Genomic DNA, 23,764 nt, shown 5'->3' on the forward strand with positions numbered 1-23,764 from the left:
TTCTGGAAAACTTATCTTTTGACAAGTTGTTAGAAGGTTGCAGCTCTCTGTCAAACCTGCAAAAGGGTTAGCAAAAATAGGGTGGAGGGATAGTGTGCAATTTTTTTTTTCGCAATTCGCTGTAAAGAATCCTTAACGGTTTTCTCATTTTATTAATTTTCCACACCCTGTATATTTTTTTTCTCAATTTTGATGTAAACTTTGATAAAGTAAGAAAAAAAAATCGAATATATAAAAACAAATGTTATTAGAATGAAATAATTTTCTAATGTCAATTTCCCCTTTTGAAATATTAATTCGAGAACATTTAAGAGTTTTCTACAGAAAAATATTGTTGAACAATATTATCTTACCTTTCAAGTTTCAGGGGACTTTTAAATTTAAAAATATTAAAGCGTTACATCATTATAGTTAATCAGTAGAAGTGAATATTTCCATTTACTGATAGCGCCGATATAATGATGCATGACTGAACCCTGATTGGATCAGGTGCTAATGGACTCGCCATACAGGAGTTTCATGCTAGATTCACCTCGGTGTACTTTATCCTTCGTTATTAGATTTAAAATAAGGAAGAGATCGTCGTTTTCTGTCTCTTCTCTTTCTCTGCTGTATAAATAAGCTAATCAATTATTATAGAGAAAACATTATCCTATAAAGGTGAATCGGATAAGCTATTCTATTAGTTGAAAACATTATCCTATAAAGGTGAATCGGATAAGCTATTCTATTAGTTGAAAAACAACATATATATATACGAATGTCTTGTTTTATTATATATATTATTATAATGTTTAAATGTTAAAAAGTTTAGTAGATACATGCAGTGCATGGAATAGTGGCATGTTGTGAAAATGTAACTTGGAGTCGGAGGATAAAATTCCTTTTATTTTTTATTTCCATCGATTTTCTATAATTGTTTTCTCCTCGCTAAACAATGTAATTCTGTTCGAGTTCTTTCACAATTGTTATTTAATATTTATTATTGTTGTTTATAACATTTTAAAGATGAATAAAAATAAATCTCACATTTAATAAATATGTAATAAAAACAATATTTTTCATTTTTAGTTTGATAAATCTTCGACATTTATAGGAAATTGTCAATGAACATCATTGTCGTCGTAAAGGAATTATATCTATCTTATTTTATATTATTTTGGAATTATGGAATTGGAATAGGATTTAAAAAGGTAAGTCGACCAGGAGGAAGGAAGAAGGAAGGAGTATCCTGATGTAAGGAAGGAAAAGGTATGACGGAAGGTACAGTGATCAACCAGAAAACTCTGAAATAGGAAGACGACTTTTAGATTCAATTTATGACTTTAAATAGTCTAGAGAGCATGGAACACAGCTGTGCAGTGAAAACAGACCCATTTCACTTATTTTGTGGTTTAATTAGTGTCTAGTAAAACTAATTGCTTTGTAACAACATCAAATATACTTAACTTAGCTATTAAGTCGTCTTCCTTTTTCAGAGTTTTCTATTTATCACTGTAAAAATGTAAGAAGGAAGAAGGGAAAAAGGAGGGAGGAAGGTAGAAGGAATGATGGAAGGTACAGTGATAACCAGAAAACTCTGAAATAGGAAGACGACCTTCAGATTCAATTTATGACTTTGAATAGTCTAAAGAGCATGGAACACAGCAATTGTGCAGTGAAAACCGACCCATTTCACTTATTTTGTGATTCAATTAGTGTCTAGTAAAACTATTTGCTTTGTAATAACATCAAATGTGCACTTAAGTATGCTATTAAGTCGTCTTCTTATTTCAGAGTTTTCTATTTATCACTAAAAAATATAAGAAGGAAGGAGGAAGGAAGGTAGAAGGAATGATGGAAGGATGGAGTGCAAAGAAAGGTGTTGAAGTACGGGCCCAGGATCACCGAGTAAAACGTAGTGAATGGGGGGTAGGGTTGCAGGGTGGCAAAACCCCCCTGGATAGAAAATTTTCAGAATTTTGGTAAGAAAACGAGAAATAACTTGAAATTTATGATTATTAGGTTTTTTCTAATTTGTATGTAATTTATAAAGCTTGAACTTAATGTTACAGTAAAAATTCGATTTTCCCTGAATTTGATATTTTGTCCGGTAAATTTTCATAAAACTTTTCATGATTTGGTTTTTAGCTAAATTTTTACGATATTGGAAGACAGCAAATGTTGAAAATTTGATATTACTACGCGTTTTACTGATTTTGAATTAAGTCTGGACAAAATATATTGAATCTGAGGCAATGTTTCTGCAAAATTTAAAGAATTGATTTTTTATACATACTGGAACATATTTTTTACATTGCATGTATCACGTCGGTATGCAGGGGCGGATACAGGGGGGTGGCGGGGGGACATTCACCACCCCCTGACAGATTGATCAGGGAGGGGCGTAGCCCCTCCCTGAGATTTCGAGGCAAAAAATGTTCCCAATTTTATAAATCGTATGTGTTTTTCAATTTCAAGCTTTTTTTATTTAATGGAAATCTTGACTTTCTTTTCTTCAATTTAATTTAAAAATCAACGACAACAAGTAAATGTTATTGTTAACGATAAATTTAGAATTAAAAATTTGTAAGAAACTAGACAATTAAGTTATAATATTGTTCATATCTAGTAATGTTTCTTAATCAATACTCATTTATCAAAATTGTAATATTGGTCCTAATTTTGATGCATTTAAGTATAACTAGTATAATTTCTTTTTGTTTTTAAATTGCTAATGTTCCTATTATTGTTCCTGTTCCTAATACTGTGTCCGACCCAACTTAAATCCCTGTCCTAATCCAATATTTTTGTTCCTAATTCCTGAACAATCTTTTAAATGTTCCTAAATTCCTGTCAACTAATCATTTATTTTTGTTCCTAATTCCTGAACAATCTTTTAATTGTTCCTAAATTCCTGTTCTAATCTGTTAATTTTGTTCCTTAAAGTTAAAAATCTAGTTTTTTAGTCTTTAGTCATTAATTTTGACTCTTAGTTTTTGAGTCTTTTAAGTCAAAACAAAATTTCGCCTGCGGCACGATTTTTTGTTCCTAATTATTAATTTTTTTGTTCCTAAAAAATCTTGCCCCCCCCCCTCACTTAAATCCTGTATCCGCCCCTGTCGGTATGTATCATGTATATCGACAAAACGAAAGAAACACGAACATGAAATCTATACCTCTGCAGGACAATTTCTTTTTATAAAAGAAGGTTTTTGGTTGCTCTGAGGGAACAGCTTAATACTTAGAAATAGAATTGTTCAGATATAACATATACATATTATATTATACAGAATAATAACAAAAATTTGAAAACTTTGAATGATATAATATCTTAATTTCTCAAGAGAAGATTATCCCAAGCAATTTATTCAAAAACCGGGTGGGGGGGGGGTGTACAATTCGTCATTGAATCCCCATTTTAGGAGAAAGGGGGGTGCACCTGAACCCTTGCACTCCCCCCTGGGTCGGGCCTGCTAAAATCCTTTTACTCCCTTAACTCTTCCTCCCCAAAATGTGAATAATAATATTTTAGATTTGTCCCTGAAAACTTTGAGTTGCGCAGACGGTTAGAAAATGGACATTTATGCGCATAAGACGAAAAAATACATCTGCGCATCTGAAGGGCGGTATAATGTGTACTGTGGAGAAGGGATAGGTATATGTTTATCTATCTATCAAGGTATTAACAAGGTATTGGACCGGTGTTAGTGAACTCTTCTTGCAGCTGACTTTAAGCCAACATGGTAGAATATTAATTTTATTAATTTACTTAATTATACTTTAAATTTTAAAAATTATGTTGTTTTTTATACTTTCAACCATTTTTTTAGTCTTCTGGAGTAGCAGTTAGTGACGAATGCAAAACCCATTTTGAGGCAGTTAAGAAGGATAAAAAGTACAGGTAAGGTTTGTCTAATCAAGTATAAAAGTCGGAAGACGTTTACATGGAAAGGGGGGGGAGGCAACTTATATGCTGAGTGTTCTGTGTTTTCAAACATCCGTAGGGACTTAAAACACTCGGAAACCTTAAAATTAATAAGAAAGTCTAAATTTAATGGAAATATTTTCAAATTCGCCTCTGTTCAGTTCATATCCCCAACTATAGAATTCCGCCCCTCAAATTAACAAATGTTGAGTTTAAGGTAGTAAAAAGATAAACTGAACATGTGACGCATAGTTTTAAATAGGTGTTAGTTTAAAACAATGGAAAGGATTTTGTAGAAAAGGGGGATTGGGGAAAATTGATTATAAGCGGAAAATATGGTAATTTCCTACAGAAGGATTTTTGGACCCCACGCCCCCTTCTCCTATCAATTTTGTACATGGATCTCATATGTAACACATGGATCTAATTGTCATGGGGCCGTAGCGCCCGGTCTCCTAGCAGATACGCTCGACCCCTAGCCTGTCCTAGCCGCAGCGCTCGGCCCAGAAATTGTCTTAACCTAACATAACCCCAAAATAATAAAAAAAATGATAATAATTTGGCTGTAAAATAAGTGGTCATGTACAAAATTGATAGGAGGGGGGGGGTCCATTTTGGCTGGGTGAAAAGTGTCAATAAAGGGGGGGAGGGGGGGGATTGCTGTTGATTATCTAGATTTTTCAGATTCCCCAAAATTCGAATAATATAGCGTTAAGTTGAAACTGAAGTTTAAAATATAAATTTTTTTATAGATATGTCGTCTTCTTTATCAAGGATGAGAAGACTATTCAAGTGGAGTCTCTTGGTAAGAAAAAAAAATCTGAATGAATTTTTAAAACGAAAAAGAACAATTCCGTTGTCAACAAAAATACTTAGGGTTTCACCAAATTAGGAAAATGCAATAAAACAGATGAGGTTCTTTACCTGGTCTTCATTTTATGAAGTTAACTTTTTATTCCAATCAAAGAGACTGAACGCATATTTTGTGGAAGATATCGTCGTTTTTTCTGACTAAGTGTTGAGTTCGGATAATTTCTTAATTCCTTCTTAAAATAGCAAGAAATGCGTAAGTTACTTTTTACAAGGAAACTGCAAATAAAAATAAATTAATGAAACAAAAGCTTGGATATGTAATTCAAACTTGAGCAAACTAAACTTTTCAGCTTACCGTTGTAAATTGGACATTGCCATATTTGCAAGGTATGTCACTTGAAATTACGCTTACAGACCTTTGGGATTGTCTTTAAGATCATTTGCAGCAGAGGATTTTATGGATTTTCAAAATTTAATGAAAATAGAATTCTGTTCGCTTTTTAAAAAATTTTTATTATGATCATCCAGAAACCTCCCCTTGGGTCATGTACGGCCCCTACCAAAATTTGGGTCCGATCGGTTCAGCCGTTTTGACGTTTATTGGATACAAACAGACAGCAAAGTATATAGATAGATAGAAGGTGGTGAGGCAAAGAGTACAGCCCCTCCTGATTATCATTTTGTTCAACTAAAATATGAATAGGAGAGAGAGATGCTAAGTATGAAGATTTCTTGACTGATCTACAGAAAGCTGGAGACAGTGAGTGCAGGTAATTTACTTTGCAACACTTTATCACTCTCTTTCACACACTTTAAAACTGATCACATTTTAACGCTTAACACTTTTTAACACTCTGACACTCTTAAACAGGTTTATGAACTGACACTTTTAAACACTCTACATTTTTTAACGCTCACTCATGAATACTCTTAAACACTTTTTAAACACAGTTTTAAACAAAGTTTTAAACAAAGTTTTAAACACAGTTTTAAACACAGTTTTAAAACAGTTTTAAACTAAGTTTTAAACACAGTTTTAAACACAGTTTTAAACACAATTTTAAACACAATTTTAAACAAAGTTTTAAACAAAGTTTTAAACAAAGTTTTAAACAAAGTTTTAAACAAAGTTTTAAACAAAGTTTTAAACAAAGTTTTAAACAAAGTTTTAAACACAGTTTTAAACACAGTTTTAAACAAAGTTTTAAACACAGTTTTAAACACAGTTTTAAACACAGTTTTAAACACAGTTTTAAACACAGTTTTAAACACAGTTTTAAACACAGTTTTAAACAAAGTTTTAAACACAGTTTCAAACACACTTTTAAACACTTTGTAAACAGTTTTTAACACTTTTAAACACTTTTGAACCTTATTACTCACTCAAACAGTGTTTAACAGTAACAGACCCTCACTCACACTCGCAGACAAACTAAAAAACCTTAAAGCACTTATTTGTGACATTATCCTTGGATACGTTACCAGCGGAGGAGGAGCGCCGACCCCGACTTCATTTAACTAAGAGTTGACCTTCAATAATAATAATGATGATAATAATGTGAATATCATTTTAGGTATGGTCTGTATGATTTCGAGTATGAGCATCAATGCCAGGGAACTACTGAGTCCAGCAAGAAGCAGAAACTGTTCCTCATGTCCTGGTGCCCTGACAGGTACTAGTCATCCAACCAGATTAAAAGGGGCAAAAAAAATTAATACCCTTGTTTCAAACGAATAGACATTTTTTTAGTTGTATTGATAATTGTGGCTAAAAATTTTAGGTATGAGATTTATAATATCCAATTTATTATTTAGTGCCAAGATCAAGAAGAAAATGTTGTACTCTTCTTCCTTCGATGCTCTCAAGAAGTCTCTTGTTGGTGTACAGAAGTATATACAGGTTTGTAGCAAAAATATAGTTTTTGCGTTTCTTGAAAATAATATTTGATAAATTGTAGGCTACTGACAGCAGCGAAGCTTCCGAGGAGAGTGTTGAAAAGCAGCTTCGCTCCACTGACAGGATGTAAGCTGCTTCCTGCCGCAGCTGCTCCTGCCTCTATCTCTGTGACAGCTTCTTGCAGCTCTTCGCCTCGACCAAGAATTGGCATCAAGAGTCCGTTTTTACCAAATGTTCTTCCGGGAAATTTCATTGCTCGTTATTGTATTAACCTTCATTGATAATTATTTTAACTATTCACTATTAAACCAGTCCCAAGAAATCCGCAAATTCAGAAAACGGAACAAGATTTTGCGGATTTCTCAACTTTTCACATAGCATTTAATTTGATTTTGCATTTATCATTTTGGAATAGAATTGCTTATTTTCTAATAAATATATCTTTTTAATGCATTTCAGATTCAGAATGTACAAAAATGTGACCAGAGGGTATTTCTAATTATCGTTAAAAGAATTTAAGACAGAAGTACATCTAGAGAGAATAGTTTAACTTCTTTGTTGCAGTAAGACTTAATTTCACAATGCAGTATGTTGTAATATTACCTTGCGGATTTGTCACGGAAACGAAGGAGAAAATTGTTAAAATTAAACAATCTGTAAGCGTAATTTCGAGTAACTCAACTTGCAAAGATTTCAATGCCCAATTAATAATACTTCAATTATAATATGCGCATTTCTACTGCAGGAAAACGTATAGAAATTATAAAAATGAAATACTTTGAAACCTAGGAAAAAAGAATATATTTACCACATAATTGATCAAGTGAAGGTTTCATGGGTACTTAGTAATGAGTTCATTGCTATCCTTGCATGGAGGATCACTTAAATTTACGCGTACAGTCCCTTTAATCAAGATTTTAAAGTCTTTATGGTATTTCGGAAGATCTAGCAATTTTAGAAACAAACTAATCTAAGATGCGCGCAAGCATGACCATACATGTAAGAAAGATGTTTTTAAATTATGTATAAAGTGCAAAGTCTCATCCTTTATGGGTACTCATGACTCATCCTTGTTAATTTTTTACCTCGGGTAATTATTCAAGATATTTTTACACGTATTCTGCAGAAAGATTGAGAAGGTTAAAGGGAGTGACCGGTAGTTGAACTGAGTATGCAGTGTTGTGGAAAACTTCTTTCGGATTTATTTGAGACATATTAAACTGTTTAAAAATCTGTAAATCCTGTGCTTGAGCGCAAATTCGACGTTCAAAACTCCTACTTTGGGGATTGATACGTTTTGAGAATCGGTTTTTTAAAATTACTAAATAACGACGACGAAAAAAAAGTAAAAATCACGCAGTAATCTAATTAGATGGTTGGGAACATATATCTCAAAAGAAATTTGCCAATAAATCAATTCTAGAATCAATTATTTCGTTTTTATCATTATATTGAATTTCTAATTTTCTTTGAATTTTTTCGCAGATTTCTTTAAATTCTTCAAATGTCGTCTTTTCAATAATTCTAGAAAATCTGCAGAAAACCACATGGAAAATGAGGAACCATTTTCATGACTAAAAATAAATTTAAAATAAATATATTATATTTATTTTAAATATAAAAGTTAATTTTTATTTTTCAACCTGTTCCTATACATGACGTCTGTAGTTTATTGAAGAACTTTTTACATTTTATGTCTTCGTTATTTAATAATTAAAAAAAACTAAATCTGAAAACGTATCCACCCCCAAAGTAGGAGTTACTCAGGATTTACAGATCTTTAGAAAGTTTAGTATGTCTCAAATGAATCCGAAAGAAGTTTTCCACAACACTGCATACTCAGTTCAACTACTTTACATAGCCGGTCACTCCCTTTAACGATTATGTAAATTCTAGAAAGTATATTTCCCGAAGCGTTCTGACAAAAAAGTTATTAACAGTTTGTAGATTTTGTCTTATATAATTATGCGTTTTTTTCTGACCGGACTGTCTCCGATATCTAATTATTTACTACGATACCATTAACCCCTATATTTGAGCAACAAATAAGATGATATCGTTTTTTTCTATCTGGAAAACACAAGAAATTTGTCTGTGCTGCAAAATTTGTTTAAAATTTTGTATAGAAGAAAAAACTTACTTACTCAAACAAGGGTTTGGGGGAATTTTTTACTACTGGTCAGTGCAAAAATATTGATTGATTGATTGATTTATCGGGATTTATTTTCATATTTATGATGTTAAAAAAAAATGTTTGTTAGTTTATTTTCAGATTCAGAATGGAACTCCCGTTCGAATCTCTAGCTCCTCCTGTACTTCAAGATCAAAGATCTAGCATACAGAATTATATACAGGGAGATATACAGATTATTTACTGGATTAAACCAGATAAATCAATATATAGGATTATATACAGGGAGATATAGAGATTATTTACTGGATTAAACCAGATAAATCAATATATATAGGATTATATACAGGGAGATAAACAGATTATTTACTGGATTAAACAGATAAATCAATATATATATAGGATTATATACAGGGAGATATATAGATTATTTACTGGATTAAACCAGATAAATCAATATATAGGATTATATACAGGGAGATATACAGATTATTTACTGGATTAAACCAGATAATTCAATATATATAGGTTTATATACAGGGAGATATATAGATTATATACTGGTATAAACCAGATAAATCAATATAAAGGATTATATTCAGTGAGATATATAGATTATAAGGGTAGACTTTGAAATGTTTCTTTTTATGGGGGAGGGGGGACCATCGAGTTTAACATCTAAGATGAACAGTTAAGTTTGTCATCATTTTAAAGAACAATCAACTTCTTGCTGGTTCAAATCTATATTCTCTTCAGGGTATTAAAACCAGATCCCAAGGCGATCAAGTGCTCAAATTAATGATGTTGGATCTTCTAAAACTGCAATTTAAATTAGAGGACATTTTTCGGTTAATTAAACAACTGAGCGTCCATCTTGAGTATGAAGAAGAGAAGGAAACTGTTATAAATGCTGCGCGGCAAAATATTAATTCTATTTGCTCGGTAAATCAGCTGGGAACCGCGTGGCTTGAGAATGGAAATGGTCTTGATCAAACTATTTTAGCATCGGCTTCAACTTCAGGAAAAGGTAATTAATAATAAAAATTTCAAACTTTGATTAAGAAGTTGTAAAAATAGAGAAATTTGTTAGAAACCATGGGGGCAAATATTTAATTTTTTCAAACCCTTCATCCAAAATGTTTCACTTCAATATAAAAAGAATGTGTGCGTGCTACCCCAGTTCGTGGGTTAATAATAAAAACGTCTTACTTTTAGTTTTTTTTTTTTCCAGCAAATATAGACTAGTAGGGAAACAATTCCGAAAAATGTTAACCCCTATTTATTATAGCTCTGATGTTTAGGCGGTGAAAAAGCCATTACTCCTGATGCTGATCTGGGTCTATACAAATGGCTATCTTGGGACGAAGTTAAAATAGATCTTGAAGAAACTGGGTTTCAGTTTGATGATGAAACCCCTGGTTTTGATACATCAAACATATCAAACTTTCCCAGTCTTATTGTCAAGGAGGAAAATTTACAAGGTAAATTAACCCTCTCTTCTCAAGTGACCCTTCATTAAAGATGACAATGCCCAATTTACTACGGTACCTTGAAACCTTCATCTGATTTAATATACAGAAGATAATCTCGTTTTTCTGACTCGAAAATGTTTAATTCTGATATTTTCTCCATTGTTTCTTACAAGCAAGAAATGTGCAAGTCCCTTTTTCAGAGAAACCACAAATAAAAAGAAACGGTTAAAAAATGGCGAATGGATATTTAATTCATACTATATCAGGCAAAGCCATCAAGGGATATCGTGATATCGTTGTAATTGTAACTTGAGATTGTAACTTGAGATTGCCCTTACAGTTTCTTAAATTGCTATTTTTGTTGATGTAGAAGGCTGGTGTTGTACCTTACTGTAGTACATCAATAATGATGTAATCTTAAAGTGGAAAATTCAAATTATTAACTTCCAGATTAATGGGATTAGAGTCTAACGGGCTAGACATATTTTATTTTATTATTCATTAAGGTGTTGAACCTCCAAACCAAGAGAGCAAGGATGACCGAAAAGAATTTCAATGTCAACATTGTGAGCTAGATTTTTCCTCTAAATTTCAACTGTTTAAACACAAGAAGAACGTACATGAGGAGTCCTACTACTCCTGCAAGGAGTGCAGTTACACCTCAGTTCTCAAATCCACACTTCGCCAGCATGTGCAACATAAACACAAAGAAGGTATTTAAAAAAATAGACAAGTGTCAAGGCTTTTGAGGATTTTTTTCTATCGATGGACCTTGAACTTATGGAGAATTAAGATTATTTTGTGAAGAAATTTTATTCAATAGTTTTCGTGGAAAAGTTTCTACAAGATTTTAAAAAGCAAGCTGGGGTTCCCTATTTTGCCGTTGTTTCTCAGAAAATTACCCTTTAATGAAAAATCGAAACTAATATTTTTTCTCAAAGCTCTTAAAATAGATAATTTATTTCAGGGTTAAGCCAGAACAAGAAGAAAATCCACTTCTGCGTTGATTGTGACTTCGTGGGACCTACTCATAAGAAGCTTTTGGAGCACAGAAAGAAATTGCACAAGAATTATTCGTGCGAATTTTGTGAGTTTTCAACGAAAAATTTTAAGTGTCTGAAAAAGCACACGGAAAGGGTTCATGGCACAAATAAGCAACCCTGTCAGTTCTGTTCTTATGAAGGAACAAATGAAATGTGTTTGAAAAGACACATTAAGATATATCATCCTGACCTTTCCAATCCCAGCTGGACTAAATGTGCAAAGTGTGACTTTTTAGCCGAAACCACGGAGCACATGAAAATACACATTGAAACTCAACATTGCACCGAGTCTCCGTGTGAGGAATGTGATTTTGTCGGTAAAACAAAAACGAAATTAAAGCAACACATTCAAAACTGTCATTCTGAAGTTATATATAGATGTGATCAGTGCGTATATTCTACTAAATCCAAATCAAATCTCAGATTACACGAGGAGGCGAGACACATGAACAACATGTACCTCTGTGATCAATGCGATTATATTGGTAAAACTACATTGCTGCTCCAAAGACACATCAAATATAAACATGATGGAGTTTCTTTTCCATGTGATCAATGTAACTACGTCGGGGCGTCATTAGTCCGTGTCAAATCACACAAAGAGACTCAACATGAACCTCCCAAATTCTTCTGTGATAAATGTGAATATTCAGCAACGCTGGCAAAGTTTTTGCAAGCTCATATTGAGAGTGCTCATGAAAAAATAAGATATCCTTGTAATTTATGTGATCATGCGTCGACATCACAAGGCAATCTTAGACAACATAAGAGACGAGTACATAAATTAGAGCCAAAAGATACATTTGATTGATTGATCGAAATTTTAGTATATAAAATTAAAAAATCGCACGAAATTTTCGGCTTTCACAGTTGTCTCAACACTAGAAACATTCTATTTCCGATAAATCATAGATTTTTGATAGTCTTGTGTTGAGCAAGCGGGATTAAAGTTGAAAAACGCGATTTTTCTCCTTCTTTGAATGTTTGACCATCAAAAAACAAGAAATCTTGAAAATCAAATATCGTTTAAACAATGATAAAATATTTCAAAAAAGCTTTAAAATTGGAGTTTATAGTAAACATCTTAGCAGAAAATAGTCAAAGAAGATTATAAATGGCCGGTTTACTTAGGAAAATATTTTATAATGCTATGGTATTGAGCTAGTTTTACTATAATACTACTTTAAGCCGTGATTATGCCGTTTTAAAAGAATCACATATTAACTCGAGCCTTACCTTTATCATGTACTAGCTTGAGAACCCAGCGTTGCCCAGGGTACTCAATACTCATGGTTACTCCCGCCGTTTACCCGCGCATGGTTGTAAATTACAATTTTAGCTATTTTATATAAAGGTTGGAGACCAACTTAACTTAGAATCTCAAAACTAAGAACATTCACGTGGTTCTCCAGAGTTCTCCCATCAACATTTGTGGCAAATTGATTGAGAGGTTCATGTCCTGTGTAAGCTGGGAGAGCTGTGAAAACGTAGCATCAAGTGAACTAGTCCTGACCTGTCACTGAAGGAAAAAGAAATTAAAAGAGACAGTTGGCTGAAAGTCTGAAATACTTTTAAGATACAGAAATTGTTGGTAACATGGAAACCGAGCAACACGGAAACGGATCAAATTGACTTTTGAGGAATTTCAAAGAATTCCCTCAAAAGCTCAGAATTGTTGAGGGATTTCCGAATATTTTGTATCCGTTTCCCAATATTTATAGTTGAATGGTTTCCTCTTTTTTTTCTGGTCGGTTTCCTCATTCTTTCTGATCCATTTCCACATAGTTTTGATCTGTTGCCGCTTTTTTCAATAACTTTTAAAATCTTAATTTGTTGATCGGTTTCCTCGAATTTTGTTTAACTGTGATCGGTGCGTTTATTATGGCAATAAAAATGTAATTTAATCCCAAACGTTAAGCTTCTAACTTAATTAGATTTAACAAATTCTATATTATGAAGTATTCTCCTAGAGGTATTATTTTCTGAAGATTGAAATATATTCCAAGGCCACGAGTTTATGAGTAAAAACATTTTCATTAAATGGATATCATATTAAAAACATATCCTTCATTATAAACATTCAATTTCAATTTCAGACTAAAATGGAGCTTCCCTTCGAGGTTCTGAACCAGACAGATTTAGATACTGAGAGAACTAAATTAAACAAAAATATTCAGGAAAATATAGAATATTGGCGGAAAATTGAAAAAGAAATATAATTTAAAAAAAATAATATTTGAAAAAAAAATGTTTTTTAAGACTTTGTTACTCCAGGGGAACTCATTGACTCGAGGTTTCCCTCATAAAAATTCAGCCAATTTTGTTCAGCTGTTAGGCCAGCCATAGCTAATACAGGGTGTCCCACGAAACATGACAGTATGCAGGACGACTTGAATGTCGTCTTGATTTTTGATATAATTTGCTGCGTTCATGTGTCAACCTAATTTTAGAAGTAAATTTCTAGAGATAATAATCACAAAATTTCCCTTGTCCTGCCATTTCCAAAATGTGGTCTGCCTTTTTTGTGCTTTCAATATTGCCCGAGATATGAAGAATTTCGTTCAGATTTCGACAATTTTGCTTTTATTTAACAAAATTGAAATCTGAACCAAACTCTCCAGTAATATTGAAAGCACAAAAAACGCAGACCACTTTTTGTAAATGCCAGGGCTAGGAGAATTATGTGATAATTGTTTCAAGAATCATACATGTTAAAGTAGATAGAAGACTAAATGTCACAAATAAATTCAAATACCAAAGACGACTTTCAAGTCGTCTTGCTATTGTCATGTTTCGTGGGACACCCTGTATATAAATATATAAATATATTTATATAAACGAAAGCTTTATTATATAGATAGCTAGCTGGATAGGCGATTGATTAAGAAAAGGTCGAATTTAATGAATTTGACCCGCGTCGCTGAACCGCTGATCACCCGTTCAAATTGCGCGCGGGCTCAAACCTCGAAACACTGATTAAAATTTCTAGAAGAACTGCAACCGGTCTAAATTCTTTAAATTCGACCTCAATAAACACATCTTTATTAATGATGAAAAAGGTGTTAAATCCCAAACTAAACTAATTTCATTCTAAAATGTCAAATGTTATTTTTTCTTAAATTCTAATTTATGTTCGATTGATGGATGAAGTATTTTATAGATTTATTGATTAATTTATTGTGTTTTTTTTTCTGTGTACCGAATGAGTGAAGAAATGACTGAATTGACGGTTTTACGTATTGATTGATTGACTAATTGACTTATTGACCGATTGACGGATTGATTGATTGATTGATTGTATGATTGATTGACTGATTAATTGACTGATTAATTGACTGAATGATTGACTGATTGACTGATTGACTGATTGACTGAGTGACTGAGTGACTGAGTGACTGAGTGACTGAGTGACTGAGTGACTGAGTACTGAGTGACTGAGTGACTGAGTGACTTAGTGACTTAGTGACTTAGTGACTTAGTGACTTAGTGACTGAGTGAATAATTTATTGACCGATTGACTGGTTGACTGATTGACTGATTGTTTGATTTATTGACGAATTGACGGATGTCAGAGATCTGTGAATTATTTACTGTTGCCAGGTCATTTTTGTTACAAATTTATTTAATCAATGAAATATTCTGAAAATTTTAATTCTTAAATCCTTGACTCAAGCCTCGCTTTATCTCTATATTTATTAAAGGCTCTAAACGCAAAATCTGACGATAATGAAGTTCTCAAGAATATAATGGTCGATCTTCTTAAACTCCAGTTCAGTTTGGAGGACAACTTACTCCTCATGAAACAGTTAAACTGTTTTCCAACTGAAAATGAAAAGAAGGATGTAATTGTTAATGCTGGGCGCCTCCAAATTGCTCTGATCAGTTCTGTAAATCAGCTGGGATTTCAATGGATGAGTCATTGTTCCCTTTTCACAAGTTTAGAAACAGGTACTTAATAAATACCATGATTTAAATGAATTTTGATTAAATCATTTGCTTTAGTTGTTGCTTTTCGTAAAGATATCAACAATCTTTCAATAAAAATTTGAAGAATTTTGTTAAGTTTGATGTTTTTTTCTTCAGGGGAGCAAACAAGATTAACATCTGATGTTCCTTCACTGCACGACCAAACTCTTTCCTGTCTTGAAATAAAAATTGATGTGGATGAGATGGATAATCTTACAGAAGCCGGAGAGGATAAAATGTTTCAATTTGATTCAAAAATGATCTCAAAAGAGACAAACTTTCCTGCTATGAAAGTAGATCCTTCAAACCTAAGTAATGTGAAAAAAGAGAAAATAGATACAGAAGGTAAATATTTTTTCCCCTCAATTTTTTGCCAGTTTAAAGGGAGTGATCTGCATATCGGGATAGTTCAGGTGACAGCGCAGCATCTATATTAATAAAACAAAGCATCCCACTACAAATTCGTCATGTAAAATGTTAAAGAATGTCTTTGCGCTCTCACTTAGCAATTATGCAACGTAAAAACATATTTTAATGATATCACATAAAACTGTTTTATTCAATAATACTGAGCTCTCAGCTGTACTACCTCGCTTTCACGGTCACGATCGCTTTAATAGAACAATCGTTGATGTTCTAGTGTGCTCACGTTTTGTAGAACAATCGTAGATGTTCTAGTGTGCTCACGTTTTGTAGAACAATCGTAGATGTTCTAGTGTGCTCACGTTTTGTAGAACAATCGTAGATGTTCTAATGTGCTCACGTTTTGTAGAACAATCGTAGATGTTCTAGTGTGCTCACGTTTTGTAGAACAATCGTAGATGTTCTAATGTGCTCACGTTTTGTAGAACAATCGTTGATGTTCTGGTGTGCTCACGTTTTGTGAATTGTACTAATTGTCAAATTGTCAATACAATGCTTTTAGTGTAAAATTCAAGTCCAATTGGTTTTGCCGTCTAAGGGTTTCTCTTTGTTAATACAAACCAACTAACCAACTAATTCTTTTTGCAGGTCCTCAACAATGTGACAAATGTGACCATGTTTCACCAACTATAGAAGCCATGAAAAAACATAAGTGGAGAAAACATCACAAAAATGGCGGAGCACGATGTGACCAATGTGATCATGTAGGGAGGAATAAATCACTTTTAAAGGTTCACATTAAAAATTGTCATTCCGGAATTCAGTTTATGTGTGATCAGTGTGATTATGTTGGTAAGTCTAAGCCACTTTTGATGTCACATATTACAGGAATGCATGACACCAAAACATTCATGTGTGATAAGTGTGAATATGTAACTCATCGATCAGAGCAATTGCGGAAGCACATAAACTTTAAACACAATGGAATAAAGTTCCCTTGTGACAAGTGCAACTATGTTGGCAAGAGTTTTTTTCACATCAAACTTCACACAACCACTCAGCACGAACCACCTTCACTATTTTGCAGTCAGTGTGATTATGCTGCAACAATTCCTAGGTATTTAAAAGCTCACATAGAAAGCGCTCATGAGAAAATCAGATATCCTTGTGATTTATGTGAACATGCATCAACCTCTAAAAGTAATCTACTACAACACAAGACACGTGTTCACACACCAAAATCCAAAGATACAGCTGAGTAAAACCCTCTCTACAGAAAACTGAAACCAGGAAGATATAAAAAAAAAATCAGACAAAAGCCCGTTGATTAATAAGACAAAAAAGTCGTAATAAGAAAGCTCATTAGCTATAGAGGGTCAAACGGCTGAACCAAATTGGCTGACATTTTTCGAGGAAACCGATGGGTACTTTATTTCACCTATAAAGCCAAAAAAAAATTTGAAATTCCACGGGGAACGCCGGGCTCTTCAGCTAGTAGTAAATAAAGCACTTTTAAAAAATATCAATCAAGTTTTCTTGAGAAGGTTGTTCTGGAATGCGGAGACCTGGGAAACAATATCAATTTTCGACGAATAGGCTTTAAAGACAAACCCTGGCAGACGAAAGTGGATCAATGACCTTTTAGTTTAAAGAAATTATTACAGCCTGCAAAGTGGTAAAGGATGCAGATTGCAGGTGTTCCATCAGTTTCGGATAGTATCAAAAGTTGTGAAAACTCCTGAAATCTATCCACATCATAATGACAAGGTTTAAAATCAAATGACGAATAACAAGTTTCAAAGGTGAATTTGAATTTGACGAAAAAATTTATCTAGTAACAGTCTTCTTCTGCAGTAGACGAAGTTAGCAAGATAGTTTCAGTGATAATACAGATAAAGCTTTAAATGTTGAAAACGTGTCAGCAGTAATGTTATTAGATATTGTGAGTTTCTTTGTTCATTATTTATATTATTTTGTCTAGATTGTATGGGTGTGATTGATATTGTTTTTGTCAGCTGAATACATATACGGTGGTTTCCCAGCACTGTTTATACATAAAACTAGAAATTCAGGGCGCTTCGCGCCCTGAATTTCTAGGCTTTTTGTGCGCTTCGCGCCCAACTTCTATTTAAACTTTTAATTGTGGCTTTATTTGTGAGCATCTTCTCTTTGTACAGTATAAAACAAAAACAAAAAAGTTTGCGGATTTCATAATATTTTTTCGCACATTTTCAAAATTTTACAAAAATAAAAAACTTTTAAACACAAATTTTTAAAATTTCAATCATTCATAAACCTTCCCTGTGGTCACATGATGTCCCACAAAAAATTTGGGCCCGATCGGTTCAGCCGTTTTGACGTTTATTTGATACAAACAGACAGACAGACAAACAAACAAACAAACAAACAAACACCAAAACAGACAGACAAGCCAAATTTATATATAGACTAACCTTAGAGGGCGCTTCGCGCCCATCTTCTAAATTATTTGTGAACATGTTCTCTTTAAGTGTACATCGTAAAACAAAACAAAAATAATTCCCGGATTTTCACAAAAAATTTCGTGGATTTTCAAAATTTTCAAAAATTTAATGACGATCGAATTTGAATTTGGGCCCGATCGGTTCAGCCGTTTTGACAGACAAACAGACAGACAAGCCAAATTTATATATAGATTAGGGTTCCTTTAACCCAGGGGTGTTTAATTCTGAACATAAAAGGGACTTTGGAAGCGTAATTTTAAGTGGCCTCCATGCAAATGGTGCTATGGAAACGCTTCAACAAACTGAGAATTTAAAACTATTTCTGAAAACCGGAAACGGACCCAAAAAGTAAGGAAACGGGCCCCAAAAAAAAGAGGAAACCAACCAACAAACTGAGAATTTAAAACTATTTCTGAAAACCGGAAACGGACCCAAAAAATAAGGAAACTGACCCAAAAAATAAGGAAACGGGCCCAAAAAAAAGGAAACCAACCAACAAACTGAGAATTTAAAACTTTTTGTGAAAACCGGAAACGGACCCAAAAAAAAGAGGAAACCGATTAACAAACTGAGAATTTAAAACTTTTCTTAAACTGGAAACGGACCCAAAAAAAAGTGGAAATGGACACCCTAAAAAAGAGGAAACGGACCCAAAAAATAAGGAAACGGGCTCAAAAAAAGAGGAAACCAACCAACAAACTGAGGATTTAAAACTTTATTTGATAACCGGAAACGGACCCAAAAAAAGAGGAAACCGATTAACAAACTGAGAATTAAAAACTTTTCTTAAACCGGAAACGGACCCAAAAAAGAGGAAATGCACACCCAAAAAAAAGAGGAAACGGACCCCAAAAAAAAGAGGAAACCGATCAACAAACTGAGAATTTAAAACTATTTCTGAAAACCGGAAACAGACCCAAAAAATGAGGAAACGGATCGAAAACCTTGGGAAATCCCTCAAAAATATAAGACCAGTATAAACCGGAATCCGACCGAAAAATTGGGGAAACGTATCCAAAAAAAACGGGAAATTCCTCGAGAAATTAGATTTGAGGGATTTCCGATAATTTTTGAAGAAACATGGAACGCCTTAAAAAAAATCATTTTTGGGAGGTTTCCATTTTTTTTTTGGGGGGGGGGGGTTCGATTGGAGATTAAATGCAAGTTTGTTCAACCTTTTTGATGCTCTTAATCCCAAAACTTTTCCCAACTAAGCGAATAGAACCCTAAAAACACTTTAGTTCTAAAGGATAAAATGATTTTCAAGAGGGGGGGGGGAGTGGAATTTTTTCCCTAGAATATCTGCAATGTTCTAAGAAAAGGACGCGAATGCATAATATACGTTAGATAATGATGTAATGTTTTCAGATTAATATGGAGCTTCCTTTTGAGGTTCTAAACCAGTCACAGCTTGATGCTGAGAGATCTAAATTAAACAAAAATATGCAGGAAAATATAGATTAATCAGAAACATCGCCAATTTATTTCATCCTTGATCGATTGTAATAAAATTAAATAATTTTTTTTTTCAAATTTCCACAAGCAACGCCGGGCACCTCAGATAGCTATCACGTACACGTCTTATAATCATGCAGTGATTCCTTATTTAAAAAGAATTTAATTTAATTACATTTCCTGTAAGTAATAGTTTTTTAGTTCTAAATCCTATTATTACATTTCCTATAATAACAGTTTATATAAAAGTAGACTTTCTTTAATTATTATTTTAAAAAATTAAAATTTTAATGATTTTTTACTATTTAAATTCGAAAAATTCCGTTAATTTTTTTATTGGATCTTAAAAATTCAACCAATTTGTTTTTAAAAAATCACAAGTTTGTATCGGGTCAGAACTCAAAGAATTATGGCGTCATGACTTCTCTGTATAAGTAAAGCCACCAAGGCTATTTAGGGTAATTATTTAAAGTGTAATTATATGTAATGTAAGTTAGGCATAGTGTTAGGTTACCACTACACTGCACTAACTGTTTCTGTGGCACATTTATTTAAAAAAAAACATTTTTGGGTAAAAGTGCCATTTAAATTTGCTTTTAAATATCTCACACGTTAGACTAGCGGGATGCTTCAAACTTTATCTGTATTTTTCTCCAAGGACTTAAATGCTACATCTGAAGACAATGAAGTTCTTAAGAATATAATGGTTGATCTTCTTAAACTCCAGTTCAGTTTGGAGGACAACTTACTCCTCATGAAACAGTTAAACTGTTTTCCAACTGAGAATGAGAAGAAGGATGTAATTGTTAATGCTGGGCGCCTCCAAATTGCTCTGGTTAGTTCTGTAAATCAGCTGGGATTTCAATGGATGAGGCGGTGCCCCCTTTTCACAAGTTTAGAAACAGGTACTTAATTACACGATAACAAACATTTCACATTTGTAACAATACAAAAAAATTACCCAGTATCAAATTGAAGCTCCAATATAAATATCTGCTATGAACAAAAAATTCACAATTATATTTTTAAAAATATGTATAAAAACATAGTTTAAATGTGATTTTGTTGTATTCCAATAATCATGTTTGTTGCAGTTTCAGGAGAGCAACCCAGTTCAAGATCTGATATTAATCCTGTGCTTGATCAAACTCTGTCCTGTCTGGAAATAAAAATCGATTTCGATGAAATGGATAATCTTATAGATGCTGGAGAAGAAAAAATCCTTCCACTTTATTCCAAATTTACTTCCAACGATAGCAAAAACCTTCCTGGTTCCAAGGATCGAAATGAGATTTCTTCGGGTACTTTAGAGAATCTATCAAACCATAGTAGTTGTACAGTTACTACTGTGAAAGAAGAAGAACTAGATAGTAAAGGTAAATATCATTTTCTAAAATAACGTTGGAATTTTTGGCCGGGTTTCTGGTTAGCAAAAATTTACTTTACGTTATAAGAGAAACTTCTTCTTACTCCGCGTAAAACAAGGTTAATTGATTGTTTAAAGTTTATTTCTAAAAACAAAGTTTTCCCGCGGAGTCTTTTGGTTAGTCTTTGCTCTATGGTTCATGCTTGGTTTTTATATTGATGTTTGCTATAAATAAATGATTTTTTTATTTATAATTCTAGATTTGAATTTTTTGGAGTTTTGTGAGAAAAGAAGACTTGGAAAAAGAGGTATGAAAAAAAATGTTGCTCTTGATAATTTTACCATTAACAGCAATTGCCATTTCGGTGTTCAGTTAGTATAAGGCTATATTGAATAACTTTGGGCATACAAATACCATTATTTTACTACTAATAAAGTTATGTTTTGTGTATAAATTGATTTGGTTATTTTTCATTTAACGCACCCGCAGACCTAAAAACGAACAATTTATTAGTACTATATATAAATAAGTTTTAAGTAATCGAAGTAGACGTTTTAAAAAGAATTATTTTGTTACAGGTTAAAATTCAAAACGTTTTAGTTTTTCTCAATAGCTCTTCAACTATATAGAGGAGAGTTATGATTTAAAACATTTAGGATTTAGATCTTAGCTTAGGTGCAATTTATTTCAGTTTAACTTAAAACCCATTGATTAATTAACCAGGCCCGTAACCAGGATTTTACCAAGGGGGGTGCAAAGATGGGTGTTGTAGTAGAGGCGTAGGAACACCGAGTAAAACGGAGTGAACGAGGCGGGGGGATGCAAATGGGGCAGAGCCCCCTTGCATAGAAAGTTTTCAGAATTTTGGTATTAAATTAAGTAATTTTAGCTTGAATTCTATGTTACGTAGGAAATTTTCAAGTTTGTCACAACACTATAGTAATTTTAGCTTAAAGAGAAAATTCAGTTTTACCTGAATCGGATGTTTTGTATGATATGGTACAAGGAAAATTTTAATAACTTAGTTTTAGTTCAAATTTTGCAATAATGGAGAACAGAATATATTGTTAAATTTTGATATTTCAAGTTACTACTCACGTTCACTGATTTTAAACTGCTGCACAAAATATTGAAACTGGGGCAATGAGTTTCTGAAAAAGTAAATAATTGAATTTTATTATACATACTGGAACATGTATATCTTCATATGCAAACGATCAACAAACCAGTTCGATTAGAAAATCTTACCTATGGACAAATATTTTTCAAAGAAGGGTTTAATTTGGTTGGTCNCCTTTTTTCTCTTTTTAGGAAAAAGAAAGTTTGCTGAAATAAATCAGAATTCCATACAGGACTGCAGAGGAAAGGAACAGAATACTAATAAAAATAAGTTCTCATGTAATTTTTGCAATCGATCTTGTAAAGGAAGACAAAGCTTGAAAAGACACATGAAGGAAGTTCACGAGAAATGTAAATTTTCATGCCAATTATGCCCTTTTGTAGGAATTGGTGCAATACAAATTAGGAGACATTATAGGACAGTCCATCCTGATAATTACCAAGAGTTTTTAAACTCAGTCAAATCAGAGAGTCTGATGAGATTACAATTACAGGGAAAAGTCCCAGAGATTTTTGAGTTTCCTTGTACTCAATGTGATTTTGTGGCAAAAACGGAATTTAGACTTACGAAACACGGGAAAAAGTTTCATTTTGTTGATGAACCATGTGAGCATTGTGACTTTGTTGAAAGTCGGAAGGAAAATTAAAGAGACACCTTCAAAACTGTCACTCTGGACTTTACTTCTGTGATCAATGTGAATATGTTCAGGCGCGCAACTAGACATTTGGTTAGGGGGGGGCTAGGTGGAAATATTTCGCGCGAAGCGCGAAACCCCCCCTTAATCAGGCTAGGGGGGGGCCTGGCCCCCCCCCTAGTTGCGCGCCTGAATATGTTGGTAGATCCCATACTAATTTAATGACTCATATTCAAGCCAGGCATGGTAACAAGAAGTTCTTGTGTGATCAGTGTGAATATATTGGCACTACTGCACAATGTTTGCAAAAGCATATTAAATTCAAACATGAAGGTGTTTCATATTTATGTGACGAGTGTAATTACGTTTGTGCAAGTATGGCAAATGTGAGAATTCATAAACAAACCCAACATGAACCTCCATCTCTGTTTTGCAACCAGTGTGATTATGCAGCAACAATCCCAAGACATTTAAAGGCTCACATTGAGAGTGCCCATGAGAAGATAAGATATCCCTGTAATTTATGTGATCATGCATCAACCTCTGCAAGTAATCTGCGACAACATAAGAGACGTGTTCACAAAATGAAACCTGAAGAAACTTTTGAGAAAACATAATAAATTAGTTGCCATTGCTTTAAATTTATAATTGTCACCATTCAATGCTTAGAACTTATACCAATTTGATGCAGATCTGAATATTCTACTTGTAACCAATTCCTGTTTAGTATCTGAATTCGGATTCTATGTACTCTAGTCAGCATTTACATTTAAGGCAACATTATATACTTTTATTTTAAGAAATGAGATGGAATTGTTAACTCTAAAAGTAGATACTTGGTATTTGCAGTGTAAAATGTTGCTCCCTTTTGAAAGTCTAGAAAAGGAAATGCTTTTAAATCAGAGAGCTAAGTTGAACAAATATATTCAGGAAAATAGAGATTTGGAAATTAATATGACAAAACGGGAAATATGGCCCCTGGAAAAATTCCTGTAAATGCCTCTGTTTTTTAAACGCATTGGTTAATTGTCCCTGAAAAAATATTATTGTTTTCCATGAGCAATCTTCATCACCCACAGACTTTTTAATTTGTTTCCTACAGACCACCAGACA

The 23,764-nt window shown here is 33.1% G+C and overlaps 4 protein-coding genes across 13 annotated transcripts; all 4 read left to right on the forward strand.

The window, feature by feature from the left end:
* Window positions 1-3,614: 3,614 nt before the first annotated feature.
* On the forward strand, window positions 3,615-7,066 carry LOC111698305 (cofilin/actin-depolymerizing factor homolog). The gene is made up of 7 exons (XM_023468610.1): window positions 3,615-3,725; window positions 3,813-3,883; window positions 4,660-4,712; window positions 5,424-5,490; window positions 6,295-6,393; window positions 6,536-6,620; window positions 6,679-7,066. Exons 1-7 carry the CDS (start codon window positions 3,723-3,725, stop codon window positions 6,745-6,747), a joined length of 447 nt encoding a protein of 148 aa, XP_023324378.1. The 5' UTR covers window positions 3,615-3,722; the 3' UTR covers window positions 6,748-7,066.
* Window positions 7,067-7,094: 28 nt separating this feature from the next.
* LOC111698301 (zinc finger Y-chromosomal protein) lies at window positions 7,095-13,441 on the forward strand. Of its 8 annotated transcripts, none has more exons than XM_023468599.1 (7): window positions 7,104-7,289; window positions 7,494-7,773; window positions 8,479-8,971; window positions 9,505-9,775; window positions 10,050-10,229; window positions 10,727-10,933; window positions 11,188-13,441. In XM_023468599.1, the coding sequence occupies exons 3-7, from the start codon at window positions 8,897-8,899 to the stop codon at window positions 12,072-12,074; spliced, it is 1,620 nt and encodes a 539-aa protein (XP_023324367.1). In that variant the 5' UTR covers window positions 7,104-7,289; window positions 7,494-7,773; window positions 8,479-8,896; the 3' UTR covers window positions 12,075-13,441. The 8 variants fall into 8 exon arrangements, with proteins under 8 accessions (XP_023324372.1, XP_023324367.1, XP_023324368.1 ...); XM_023468600.1 differs by having other exon boundaries at window positions 7,518-7,773; XM_023468601.1 differs by having other exon boundaries at window positions 7,104-7,273; window positions 7,518-7,773.
* On the forward strand, window positions 13,339-17,543 carry LOC111698303 (RE1-silencing transcription factor B). The gene is made up of 4 exons (XM_023468605.1): window positions 13,339-13,440; window positions 14,965-15,211; window positions 15,347-15,574; window positions 16,241-17,543. The coding sequence occupies exons 1-4, from the start codon at window positions 13,366-13,368 to the stop codon at window positions 16,852-16,854; spliced, it is 1,164 nt and encodes a 387-aa protein (XP_023324373.1). The 5' UTR covers window positions 13,339-13,365; the 3' UTR covers window positions 16,855-17,543.
* On the forward strand, window positions 16,501-23,168 carry LOC111698304 (RE1-silencing transcription factor). 3 transcript variants are annotated; one of them, XM_023468609.1, is made up of 6 exons: window positions 19,340-19,524; window positions 20,189-20,435; window positions 20,625-20,906; window positions 21,157-21,204; window positions 22,209-22,259; window positions 23,092-23,168. In XM_023468609.1, the coding sequence occupies exons 1-6, from the start codon at window positions 19,450-19,452 to the stop codon at window positions 23,094-23,096; spliced, it is 708 nt and encodes a 235-aa protein (XP_023324377.1). In that variant the 5' UTR covers window positions 19,340-19,449; the 3' UTR covers window positions 23,097-23,168. The 3 variants fall into 3 exon arrangements, with proteins under 3 accessions (XP_023324376.1, XP_023324375.1, XP_023324377.1); XM_023468608.1 differs by lacking the exons at window positions 19,340-19,524; window positions 23,092-23,168 and adding an exon at window positions 16,501-16,505 and having other exon boundaries at window positions 22,209-22,725; XM_023468607.1 differs by lacking the exon at window positions 23,092-23,168 and having other exon boundaries at window positions 18,965-19,524; window positions 22,209-22,725.
* The last annotated feature ends 596 nt before the right edge of the window (window positions 23,169-23,764 follow it).

Source organism: Eurytemora carolleeae, unplaced genomic scaffold, assembly GCF_000591075.1.
Source record: "Eurytemora carolleeae unplaced genomic scaffold, Eaff_2.0 scaffold180, whole genome shotgun sequence".
Taxonomy (NCBI): Eukaryota; Metazoa; Arthropoda; class Copepoda; order Calanoida; family Temoridae; genus Eurytemora; species Eurytemora carolleeae.